The 13,687-nt window shown below is 39.4% G+C and overlaps 1 protein-coding gene across 1 annotated transcript; it reads right to left on the bottom strand.

Annotated features, from left to right (window-relative positions):
* Nucleotides 1-10,031: 10,031 nt before the first annotated feature.
* Nucleotides 10,032-11,879, bottom strand: LOC107900612 (AAA-ATPase At2g46620). Its single transcript, XM_016826276.2, has one exon. It carries the CDS (start codon nucleotides 11,570-11,572, stop codon nucleotides 10,169-10,171), a length of 1,404 nt encoding a protein of 467 aa, XP_016681765.1. The 5' UTR covers nucleotides 11,573-11,879; the 3' UTR covers nucleotides 10,032-10,168.
* Nucleotides 11,880-13,687: the final 1,808 nt, after the last annotated feature.

The raw sequence follows: 13,687 nt of genomic DNA, 5'->3' as shown, positions 1-13,687 counted from the left end.
TTGGTTTTTGGTTTTGTTTGCTCGGGTCGGGAAAATTTGGCCCACTACAGCTGCCCCTCTTTGCTCATTGTCGTGTAACAAGAATGGAGTAAAGACTATCAGTGGGCCAATTTTTCCAGGATCCGTTGAGTCTCGATTTCTTTTGGTGCTCCTTTTCTTCAAGTAGCTTCAATATGCTCCGCTGCAACTTTAGGGAGACATGGTTTGTGTGTTTTTTTATCCTACTCTATTGTAACTTCAGAGAGATAAGGGTCGTGACTTCAATCTACTTCACCGCAACTTCGGGGAGACAATATCTTACAATCTTCGGCCTGTTGCCCTAATACTTAGGGGGTTAAGGCTCATTTTCTTTGATCTATTCCATTAGAGATGAGATCTGCAATCTTCGGCCTACTCCATTATAACTTTAGGAAGCTAGGTTAGTGGCTTAAATCTGCTTCACTGTAACTTCAAGAAGCCAAGATTCGCTGTCTTCGATCTGCTTCACTACAACTCCAGGGAAACAAGACCTAAAATTTCATCCTACTCCACTACAACTTTAGGGAGCTAGGTTGGTAGCTTAAATCTACTTCACTGCAACTTTAGGAAGCCAAGATTCACCGTCTTCGATTTGCTTCACTACAACTGCAGGGAAACAAGACCTAAAATTTCAGCCTACTCCACTACAACTTTAGGAAGCTAGGTTGGTGGCTTAAATCTTCTTCACTGCAACTTCAGGAAGCCAAGATTCGCCGTCTTCGATCTGCTTCACTGCAACTTCAGGGAAACAAGATCTAAAATTTTAGCCTACTCCACTACAACTTTAGGAAGCTAGGTTGGTGGCTTAAATCTGCTTCACTGCAACTTCAGGAAGCTAAGATTCGCCGTCTTCGATCTGCTTCACTGCAACTCCAGGGAAACAAGACCTAAAATTTTAGTCTACTCTACTAAAACTTTAGGGAGCTAGGTTGATGGCTTAAATCTGCTTCACTACAACTTCAGGAAGCCAAGATTCACCGTCTTCGATCTGCTTCACTACAACTTCAGGGAAACAAGACCTAAAATTTCTGCCTACTCCACTACAACTTTAGGGAGCTAGGTTGGTGGCTTAAATCTGCTTCACTACAACTTCAGGAAGCCAAGATTCGCCGTCTTCGATCTGCTTCATTGCAACTCTAGGGAAACAAGACCTAAAATTTCAGCCTACTCCACTACAACTTTAGGGAGCTAGGTTGGTGGCTTAAATCTGCTTCACTGCAACTTCAGGAAGCCAAGATTCACCGTCTTCGATCTGTTTCACTGCAACTCCAGGGAAACAAGACTTAAAATTTCAGCCTACTCCACTACAACTTTAGGGAGCTAGGTTTGTGGCTTAAATCTGCTTCACTACAACTTCAGGAAGCCAAGATTCGCCGTCTTTGATCTGCTTCACTGTAACTTTAGGGAAACAAGATCTGTAGGATTTGCCAATATTGCTACACTGTCTTCTAAAGACATGATTTGTAGAATTGGTTTCCTGTATCTGTGTATGCCAAATAATTAGGGTGCCATGATCAAAATGAATCCAATACCCTAACTATATGTGGTGTTTATGTCAAGTAATTAGAACACTATGATCGAAATGAATCAAGTGCTCCTAACTAAATGAATGATTATGAATGTAGAAATGTTATGAGAGTGATTCCTTTTTAAACGCTTAAGGTATCATTGCTCATAATTCGTCTGGGTTCCATCATTGATGTGCTATCGCGTCTTCTTGCTTAGTCGTTATCTCTGACAGAAAATTTGAAGAAATAGTCATAATTTGGACTACTCTTATCTCAATGTTTTCCAACTTTGAACCTGGTTAGTCTGACTAGCGGCCCTGTTTCAGGTCTTTGTACTATTTAGAGACTTTCCAGAGTAATATGTATAACATCTTTTGTGTGAATATTACATGTTTAAAAATCACGATTTCAACAAAAATGCTCGAAGGAGATTATCATAATGGACAAAACGAAATTTTATTGAGTAAAACTCGAAGTGAATACATCAAACAGGATAGCAAATCTGCTAAAGCACAAAATAAAAATGAGAAAAGAGGTGCCCCAAATATCACAGCACGAGTTTCACTATTCCAATTTCTCAAAGGCCCATTCGAACCAAATGTGTATTCAAGAGATCTTGTGTATTTTGTTGATGCTCCAAAGTGTAATATTCTTCTATCTTGCTGATTTTGGGAGGACAAGACTACCATATGCCCCATATTTCAAATTTGAGCTGCCCGTTTTCGGGTTTTCAACTCAAAAGCCATTTTGGTCTCAAAGTGCCCTTTGCGGGTTTTCACTCTAGCCTCTCTTTCTTCAGGTAAAATACTTCTTGACCGAATCTGAGTTTACAGGATTAGGCAAGTTTCTACCGTCCATCTCGGCTAGAATCAATGCTCTTCCGGAGAAAGCTTTCTTCACCACGTAAGGCCCTTCCCAATTAGGCATCCATTTCCCTCGAAAATCCTTCTATATGGGAAGGATCTTTTTCAAAACCAGGTCTCCTTCATGGAATTCTTTAGGGTGAACCTTTTTTTCATAAGCCCGCATCATTCGCTTTTGGTACATCTGACCATGACGGGTAGCTCTTAGCCTCTTTTCTTCAATTAGGTTCAATTGATCATATCGAGATTGGATCCACTCGGCTTCTTCTAACTTTAACTCTGACAACACTCAAAGGGACGGGATCTCGACTTCGATCGGTAACACCGCTTCCATTTCGTAGACCAAAGAGAAAGGGGTTGCCCCGGTTGAGGTTCTGACTGACGTTCGATAAGAAAAGAAGGCAAACGGTAACTTCTCATGCCAATATCTGTAAGTCTCGGTCATCTTCCCCACGATTTTCTTAATATTTTTATTGGCTGCTTCCACTGCCCCATTCATCTTCGGGTGATATGGTGACGAGTTGTGATGTCTGATCTTAAATTGACTGCAGACTTCCACTATTGTACTGTTGTTCAAGTTTAATGCGTTGTCAGATATGATCCTCTCCGGCATTCTATATTGACATATGATCTCTTTTTTCAGGAACCTCCTCACTGCTGATTTTGTAACACTAGCATACGAGGCGGCTTCTACCCATTTGGTGAAGTAGTCAATAACCACAAAGATGAACCGATGCCCATTGGAAGCTCTCGGCGATATTGGTCCAATCACATCCATGCCCCACATAGAGAATGGCCATGGGGAAACCATGACATGCAGCGATGAAGGAGGCATATGAATTTTGTCTCCGTAGATTTGGCATTTATGGCATCTCTTGGCGTAATTGACACAGTCTCCTTCCATGGTGGACCAATAGTACCCGAATCTCATAATTTGCCTGGCCATTGTAAAACCATTAGTGTGTGTCCCACAGACACCTTCATGGACTTCTTCCAATATTTTCTTAGCCTCTACAGCGTCTACACATCTTAGTAGCACTTGATCCTTTCTTCTTTTGTATAGGATATCCCCATCTAAAACATAGTCAATGGCCAATTTTCTCAGCATCCTTTTGTCATTCTCGCTTGCCTGGTCGGGGTATTCACGATTCCTCACGTATTGCAATATATCATGATACCAAAGCTGATCATCTTTTTCTTCATCCTCTTTAATATTATAACAGTGGGCCGGAGTTTCATAAATGCTTATTCGGATGGGTTTGACATCTTGTTTGTTCACCTTGATCATGGAAGCTAAGGTAGCTAAAGTATCAGCCATCTGATTTTCGTCTCGTAGAAGGTAGTGGAAGGTAATGTCCTCAAACTCTTTAACCAATTCTAGGACCAGTTTTCGATAATCGATCAACTTGGGGTTTCTGGTCTCTCATTCTCCCTTGAGTTGATAAATCACTAGCGCAGAATCCCCATACACCTCTAGCATTTTAATCTTACGTTCTATGGCTGCACGGATTCCCATAATGCACGCTTCGTATTCTGCCATGTTATTCGTGCAATCAAAATCCAATTTACTAATGAATGGATAATGATCTCCGTTTGGGGACACCAAGACTGCCCCAATTCCATTACCCACGGCGTTTGATGCCCCATCAAAGTTTAGTTTTCAAGGAAGTTCTTCCAAAGCACCTTCTTCAGTGGTAACAACACTCATTAGGTCTTCATTCGGAAAGTCGAACTTCAAAGGCTCATAGTCTTCCAAAGCTCTACTAGCCAGAAAATCTGCTATTGCATTCCCTTTTACTGCCTTCTGATTCACATAAACTATGTCGAATTCAGAGAGCAGAATCTGCCATCGGGCCATCCTTCCATTCAAAGCTGTTGACTCCATCATGTACTTTAAGGGGTCTAATTTTGAGATGAGCCAAGTGGTGTGATACAACATATACTGCCTCAGTCTTCGGGTTGTCCAAATTAGGGCACAACACAACTTCTCTATCGACGGGTACCTTGCCTCACATTCCGTGAACTTTTTACTAAGATAGTAAATAGCTTTTTCTTTCCTTCCTGACTCGTCATGCTGACCCAGTACGCACCTCATGGAGTTCTCGAATACTGCCAAATACAGTATCAACGGCTTATCGGGGTTAGGTGGCATCAGTACCGGGGCATTGGATAAGTACTGTTTGACCTTGTCGAAGGCCCTTTGGCATTCTTCATCCCATTCACCTGGGTTATGTTTCTTGAGGAGGTGAAAGACAGGGTCACATTTCTCGGTCAGTTGTGAAATAAACCGAGCAATGTAATTTAACCTTCCTAGAAAGCCTCGAACCTCCTACTAGGTACGCGGCAGAGATAGCTCTTGTATGGCTTTGACTTTGTGTGGATCAATCTCAATCCCTTTCTCGCTAACCACGAATCCGAGCAACTTTCCAGACTTGGCTCCGAAGGTACATTTGGCGGGGCTGAGTTTTAGCTGGAACTTTCTCAATCTCAAGAACAATTTCCTCAGGACTTGTATGTGCTCCTTCTTTGTTCGAGACTTAGCGATCATATCATCGACATAAACCTCAATTTCTTTATGCATCATGTCGTGAAAAAGGGTTACCATGGCTCTTTAATAAATTGCCCCCGTATTCTTCAGTCCAAACAGTATCACATTGTAGCAGAACGTGCCCTACACGGTTACAAATGTGGTCTTCTCCATATCTTTAGGATGCATCTTGATCTGGTTATATCCGGAGAAACCATCCATGAATGAAAACAGTGAGTGTCCTGCCGTGTTGTCCACTAGGGTGTCGATATGAGGCAGTGGGAAATTATCTTTCGGACTGGCTTTATTCAAATCTCTGTAGTCCACACACATTCGCACTTTTCCATCTTTCTTAGGGACGGGGACGATGTTGGCTACCCAATTTGAGTATTTTACCACCTTCAGGAATCCGGCGTTGAACTGCTTTCGAACCTCTTCTTTTATTTTTAGCAAGACATCGAGCCTCATTCTTCAGAGTTTTTGCTGAACTGGCTTACATTCTTCCTTTATGAGGAGTCGGTGTACTACGATGTCGGTGTCCAACCCGGGCATATCTTGGTATGACCATGCAAAGACATATTTAAATTCTTGAAGTAATTCAATAAGGTCTTGCTTCATCTCCGTAGTGATACATGTTCCGATCTTCACCTCTTGTCCTTCTCCTAAGCTCACAATTTCAACTGATTCTTTGTAAGGTAGGATTTTTTTCTCGTCTTGTTCTACCATCCTCAACAAATCAGGAGATAGGTTACAGCCTTGGTCATCTTTAAAATCCTGAGAATCCTCCATACACATATCTCGATCGAAAGGAAATTCTGAGTCGCTATCAATGTTACTCGTACCATTAATATCTGGGGACCTGTTATGAGAATGAAGGCAGATACAAAGAATCAAAAGAATTCGAAACATTTATTTGCGTGGTATGATTATGGATGACGAATGAAAGAATATTTAGAAGAATGTTTCAAGAATAAAAGAATCCAAAAGTAATCATTTGTATGGTTATGAATGAAATTGAAAGAATGAGAGAACATTTGCTCAAAAATGATAATAACTGTGCATTTTATTGAAATAATGTTTTTAAACATCGGCCTACTTCACAAAAGATTCTTATTACTCCTAGACCTAGAGCAATAAGTGTGTTTTGGACATTACTCTGAATCCATTCTAAAAACTACAGGAACCTCTTCCGCAGTCCAATTGTCCAGAACACTTCCAGGTGTGTAGGGGCAAATGCCCGACAAATTTTCTCTTCTAGTCTCCTCTTCGTACATGACGTTGATGTCCAAGCTTTCCAGCCTTTCTTCTATAGCTCCCGTCATTGGCGTGTTTTTTCGGGACAAATGATTCCCCTGGACACAAATATTTTTGATATATGGGGGAATGTCATTGGTTCCCATTTGATTTCCTCCCCCGTTAACCGTGCTCTCCTCCTTTCTTGCTTCTTTTCTAGCTCTCTCCTCCTTTGTTTCACATCCGGCTTAAATTCTAAGTCGAAGCGATCTCTCTTGTCCTTCAGCATTGGCGTTTTAACCCTTCATTGCAGATGTCTCCCAAGTCGTCTTTCGGGTAGGGTCCCTTTTCTAATCGTCAACTAGAGGCTCATCCTTATGGTTTTGGACAATTTTGGCACCAGAATCTTGCTTCCCTCGGCGATGAAGGTCACGTTAACAAATTCCAAAGATCGAAATGAACATTCGATTGCTTCATCATCTGTCTCCAAATAGGGCGCATTATTGCTCACAGTTGCAATGATATCATCCTCAGCCTTGATCGTTATCAACCTCCTCTCCGATACTAGCTTCAATTTTTGATACAATGAGGAAGGCACTGCCCCAGCTGAATGTATCCAGGGCCTCCCCAATAAGCAATTGTATGAGGGCTTGATATCTATTACGAGGAAATCCACCTCATACGTGTTTGGCCCGATCTGAAGAGGTACCTCGATTCTGCCCATCACCTTCCTCTCTATGCCATCAAATGCTTTCACGATGTTCTGGCACTCCTTCATGTGAGAGCTGTCTATAGGTAACCTATTCAACGTGGTCAATGGCAGGACGTTCAAAGCCAACCCATTGTCAATCAGTACGCCTGGCAACGTATACCCTTTACAGCGTGTGGTGATATGCAAAGCTTTAGTCGACCCCATGCCCCCGGTGGTATCTCATCGTCATTGAAAAAGATATAGTTTTCGGAACTGATGTTGCTAACCAAGCGGTCCAACTTGTTAACGGAGATATCATTGGCAACATATGTTTCATTCAAGACCTTCATCAGCGCGCTACGATGAATTTTCGAGCTTAGAAGTAAGGCCAGCACCGAGATACGGGCTGGTTGTTTACGTAGCTGTTCTACCACATTGTATTCGCTATGCTTTAGGAATTTTAAAAACTCATTAGCTTCCTCTTCGTTAACTGGCTCGTTAACAGGCTTGGTTGCTTTTTCCTTCATTTCCTCGACCACTGGAGCTTTTCTTTTTGTCGGTTGTGCCTCCTCATTTGCTGTATCGTAACGTCTCTCGCTACGTGTATAGGAGCCCTTATCTTGGTCCCCTCTTGAAGCGTCAACCGGGCCCTCCTTTCCCGGTATCGTCACACTGTACTCATAATTCCATGGGACCTTTTTACTGTCTTTTTAGGGGAAGACTGTAGGTCTTTGGATTATGACTGTAGGTCTTTGGATTATGACCCTCGGTAGCATTTGTACTCCAGTTTCATTATTTTTGGGTCTCAAAATGATCATCACGGGATAGTTAGATGTTCGATTCTGTGCCATCGATTCTCCCTCCGATGCGCATATATCTCCCTCTACGGGGTTTTTGGCCTCTTCATAAAACTCAATTTCCTTATTGTTCATCATGTTTTGCACTAAGGCTTTGAACTCCACGCAATCTTGGATTTCATGCCCCACCTCGTCGTGAAACTCACAGTAGTTTCTATTTTCTTCGGATTCTTCCCTTGAATCCAACGTGATCAATCCTCTCTTGGCCATCTCCTTCACACCCGTCTCAATGGGGTCCTGACTTCTGCCACCTTATACTTAGTCTTCTTGTTCCTACCTTCACTTATCCCATTCACTCCTTGGTCAGTATGATTGGGGAGTGGGTTTCTTGCTATATTGGGTGTGGTTGGGTCATCAAATCTCACCGCAATGAACGGAGATCAGCCTGTTCGAGCCTCAAGGTGGTTTTCTTTCCGCCTTACACTCCCCTCGGACCCCGATTTCAAAGAAGCAGAGGAGATCTCACGGCGTATTCACGAGGTAAGTTTTCATTTCCTCTCTCTTTTGTACAACCCAAAATGCGAAAGAACAAAAAGAAATTCCAGGAAGAATGAAACTAAGCGAAGAAGAAAAGGAAAAATCTCAGAAATTTTGAATCAGAATCACCTTCGAATGCTCGTTACTTTTTTTTTGTATTTCAAAATGTATCGATTGTGTCTGTATAGCCTATTGTGCATTTATGTTGAGTTCGTATTGCTTGTGTAAAAAATTTGAAGAAATTTACAATAAAAAAATACCCGGCTTTGTAGCCGAGAGAAGAAGAAAATAAAAATATACAATTTTTTGCTATTTCTCTTGCGTTTGTTGTCTCTTTGTCTTTGGTGTGCAGGTACGAGATGCGTTGGCATGTACGAAGGTGCAGGCGTGGCGTACGAGGGCTATGCGCTGGTCGTACGATGCTGAAGGCTTGGCGTGGACGGAGGCGCTGAGGGACTCGGACTGCTGCGGCTCCAGCAAACAGCTAGGGTTCTGCCTTGATTTAACTTTTTGGGCTAGGTATTGGGCCATTGTATTCGGTTTTGGGTCTAAGCAATGGATTTGGGCTGTAAGGCCTGTTATAATATTTTTGATTTTCTTGTTTTGTTTGTTTTTTTGGTTTTTGGTTTTGTTTGCTCGGGTCGGGCAAATTCGGCCCACTACAGATATCATGGATGATTATGAGATTAATTTAATATTTAATTCACTTTATAAATGTATAAATGAATCTAGAGCATGTGTGATGATTATTATGAAAAGAAAAACCAAGAATTGCAATATTAGATTTTTTGAGACCACGATAATGTGAAATTTTGTTTTGGCGAAGCTCAAATTTTTTTAAAATCGTTAAACTAAACCTCAATTTTCAATTTCGAATATTTTAATTTTATTCCATATAATTTTAATTTTAAAAATTAAAAATCGAATGGAACAGTTTAGTTCAATTTTTATTAAAAAATTGAACTGAACTAAAAACACCCTAACTTACCATTACATTTATTAAAAAAAAAGTTAAAAGCCAATAAAGATGTCACATAAGTAATATTTAATTAAATAAAATAAAAAATCTCTACCCCGTCCCTGTCCTTGTCCCTCCCCCAATTGTCTTTCACCCTCCCACAGTCCCACCCACCTGCTTCTTTTCCGCTAAAAATTTAAAAAAATATATAAAAAATATGTAAAAAATTCAAAAAATATTAATAATTTATAAAAATTATAAAAAATAATTTAATAAAAATGTAAATTTAAAATAAATATTAACAAATGGTTGTTTAGATCTTAATGAATCAAAACAAACAAAAATGAATATAAATAAACTATCCTTTTTACTAATTTAGTTTTTTAAGGTAAATTAACCTTCTTAAACCCCAAATAGAGGAGCCAAAATAGATTATGATTAGAGGTTGAGTGATAAGCTTGCAAAGGATATTGCTTGGTGTTCCTCGAATGTTGAGCAGCAACGCAAACTAGAACAAAGGATGAAGATGATGTCGAGCCGAAAAACAGGGAAAAATCAAAATTGAGGTGAGAAAAATACATAGTTTGTTTTTAAGGAGTCAACTTGGAAAAAAGCACTGTCCTTGGGTTTCAGAGTAATTGAGATCCTGGATGCTTCAATCTCACACCAAAATCTTTTGCACCAATTTCCACGTATGTTCTCCCCCTCTCATTGTAGCTCACCAAATGGTTGAACAAGCAATGCATCTGTCCCTCTAATGATTGGAGACAAATACCCTCTCGTCTTTCCCATTTCCTCAATTTTCTTTAGCAACCATAATGCAACTCAACCAATTGTTTCCTACTAACTAATACAAAATAATGTTTTCAAATGCAAACTGTAAATTTGACGAAATGTGCTAAGAAAAAAATAAAGACAAGATGCCATTACTGTTTAACATCATCAAAAGTGTTGGTACATTAAGAGCCAATGTGATTACAAAGCCCCTTCGCGACGGAGGTCCAAATGAAGGAATAAAACTACAACCTAAGCTTTCCTATAAACCAGACTTAAGGTCATTGTTAAGATTAAACGACGGAGATTTTCTGTTGCTTTTAACCCTAAACAAACCGTACAATTTCTTGAATTCCTTCACTGCATTTGCACCTTCCGTACAGAAAACCCCGCTCGGTTCGCCACTTTCCTCGACCGCTTTCCTCCCACGCTGTCCGCCATTCCTATCGCCCTCCGTTTGCAGAGCATTTATAACCGATTTCAAAGCCCGGCTGGGCGAACCCCGGTTGGCAATCATTAGCTCCCCGATCTCAGCCGGGCTCAAACTCGACCCGTTTTGGAAACTCTCCTCTACTTGCGGGAACAGCTTATGGTCCTTGAGCCCTAGGTAACTATTGGCTAGTGTCTTAAAAGCCGTGAAATCGCATAAAGGAAAATGTATATGAACATCGATCCTTCCGGGTCTAAGAATCGCAGGATCAACGTGATCTTTACCGTTCATTGTGTAGACCATGACCCTTTCTTCGCCGCAGCTGGAGCTTAATATCCCATCCATAAAATTTAAAATCCCCGACGAACTCACCGCCGTTGATTTCTCCGACAAGGACCGGTCGAGATCCTCGATGACTACCACCGACTTGGCCGTGGTTTGTAACAAGAGAAATTTAAGGTCGGAGTCGTCGGAAACTTTGGTCAAATCAATGTCGTAAACATCGTAACTTAAGAAATTAGCCACCGCTGCGACGAAGCTTGATTTTCCGGTACCGGAAGCGCCGTAAAGGAGATAGCTTCGTTTCCAAACACGACCCAGCTTATGATAATACTGTTTGGCTATGAGAAAAGATTCTAGATCGGATTTGACTTTGATCTTAAGGTCGGATTCCATGGCAGTCGTTTCGAACGTCGAAGGGTGCGTGAACGGAACGGATCTCCACCGTCCCTTTTGATCATCAACGACGTTCATGTAAAGCTTCAACTCTCGTTTCCTCCCGTCGAATTCATCGAACACTGTGTGAATATGCTGGAGATACGGCTGGAGAACTCTTCGTTTATCGGATTTTCGAATCTTTAACACCAAAGTTTTGTCTTGATTTATCCAATACATCTTGGCACCCAAAAAATCGTCTTCGATAATTTGGTTAGTGTCGAGACGGAGGAGGATTTCGTTTGATTTTCTGCCGGCGAAGAGGTTGGTGAAATCGGAATCTTCAAGGGAAGCGAGAGAATGCAGATAAAGCAGAACTTTGTAATACAGTTGGTTTCTTTGCATGCTTTCGCTGAATTCTGGAACTTTGAAGAACTGGTAGACATGGAAGCAATCTTTGATGCAACGCCATTTCCTCTTGAAAGTAAAAATGAAACCGGTCTTGATCAAAATAACTCTGAAAAGGAACAGAGAAATGGAAGCTATGAACAAGAGGGAGAATGGGTTATTAAGAATCGTCATGATTATTCAGAACCCAGATGGGAATCCACCTAGAGGAGGTGAATTTTAAAGGGAAAATATCTTCTTCCAAGAAATAAAAGCATGTTTTCTGGGAAAAGAGATGATGGGAAAACACATATTTAAGAAGATCGACATATAGGGGAGCTGCTTTTAAAGAACCGTGAGGGAAAAGATAAAAAAGATCAGAGTGTTGAGGCTTGAAGGTGACCAGTGAGTAGCGAGTTAAAACCAAAAATATGGAGATAGCTGGCAAGTTTGGTGGGTCAAAACTTGAAAGCGGCAGCAATTGAGAAATTTTGGTTTTTCAACAATACGTTGGTTTAAAGAAAATATTATTATAAATATTTTATTATTAAATAGATTACTTTTTATATATAAATATAAACCTTTGAAAAGCATTTAAACATATAAAATATCATATGTTTGCAAGTGAAATAATTCTCTTCAACATAGGTCATTTCTATTCGGAAGATGATTGAATCTCTCATATTTTGTTTCTCAAGTACTTGAACTTATGAAGCCTCAGTTTTTGTAGTGGGGTAATTTTTAGCATACCACCAAGCTATTTTTTATTAACATAATGCCATCAAGTCCTTATTACAACCCGCGCCACCAAATCAACGACTTTATTTTTGATACCAACATTTAAGAATTGTTTTCCCTTACTTGCTGCATCAAAAATTAAATCACAAGCTTTTTAGTAAAAACGAGCATCTCTAGTCAGATTTGTAATATAAATACCCTTACATTTTGCAGAGATATATGGTGTCAAAACAATGAGAGTTCTTAAGATAACCCTTCAAATGGTAAATATAACTTATCTTATCAATGTGATATGAAATATCAACATACCTATCGTACGTCCAAATATTTTGTCTAACAATATTAATATTCTTTAAAATATATGTCTCTTTGACAATGTAACAATGGATAGCATCTTTAATATAGAAAGTATTTATTTTATTGGGTACTGAAACAAATTAATATTATTGCAATATTTGGTATTACAAAATATGGTACTACAAAATTGGTACGGAAGCAAACTAATATTGTAACACCCCAAACCCAGTCTAGACATTATGACTGAATCTAAAGGAATTACATTAGTTTGTTTAATAACTTTTGTTTTAATCAAACTTGGTTGTGCATTTCAAAAGCATAAAACTTAGCAGAATTCTCACAAATGTTTAGAAAAGCTTAAGTTTGAAAACACTTATTTCAAATCCGAAAATTTAATTCAAATTTACTTGCTTCGAAAATACCAATTTTAAGCAAACATTTTCTGTTAATGCTAACATTTGTTAGAAACTATTTTTTTACAGAAAAACACTTAAGGGTTTGCTTAATTTGCAGCAGAAAATTTTTCAGAGTTTTAATTTTGTAAACCGAAATTTATTTTGTTAACTCGTGTGATTTTGCAGTTTTACGTTTGAGAATATCAATTATCGATGCTTTAAACAAAAAACCCAAAACAAGCCCCAAAGAAAAACATATTATAATCTCAAAAGTCCAAAATAGAAAATTACGAAAATCACCATATTTTAATTAATTGAGAAAACATTTCGAGCTCCCACACGCCGTTCTATCCTAATTCAGAAGACCACTTGAAACGTATTAAACAAATGGGTGAGCTAGATGTAACATCCTGAAATAGGACCTAGTCGGAATAGTGGTTTCGGGACCACAAATCTGACATCAAAATATTTATTTTATGATTATTATGAGGCCTAGAATATGAGTGTATGCATGTGTTAAAGTTTCATGAAGAAATTCTAAGTATAAGATGTCCAATTGGAAATTAGGGACTAAATTGAATAAATTGAAAAACTTGGATTCTAGAAGCAATTTGTATGAAATTGCTATATATTATGAATTAGAAGGTCTTGAAGATCAATTTTCCTAAGTTTTAAATTTTTAGACAAAAATGGGCTTGCATGGATGAAATTTTAAAGAAAGGGCATGAGGGCATTTTGGTTATTAGGCATTTTAATGAAATAAAAAGGGAAAAATAAAGCAAAAATATGCTCATCTTCTTCCCATAGCTGCCAAAATTTGGAGGACACCATAGCTAGGGTTTCTTCAATTTTCAAGCTCAATAGTAAGTGCTCCCAAGCC

Source organism: Gossypium hirsutum, chromosome A08 (assembly GCF_007990345.1).
Source record: "Gossypium hirsutum isolate 1008001.06 chromosome A08, Gossypium_hirsutum_v2.1, whole genome shotgun sequence".
Lineage (NCBI taxonomy): Eukaryota > Viridiplantae > Streptophyta > Magnoliopsida > Malvales > Malvaceae > Gossypium > Gossypium hirsutum.
Note: the sequence above shows the minus strand (reverse complement) of the source record. Positions and strands in the feature narration are given on the sequence as shown.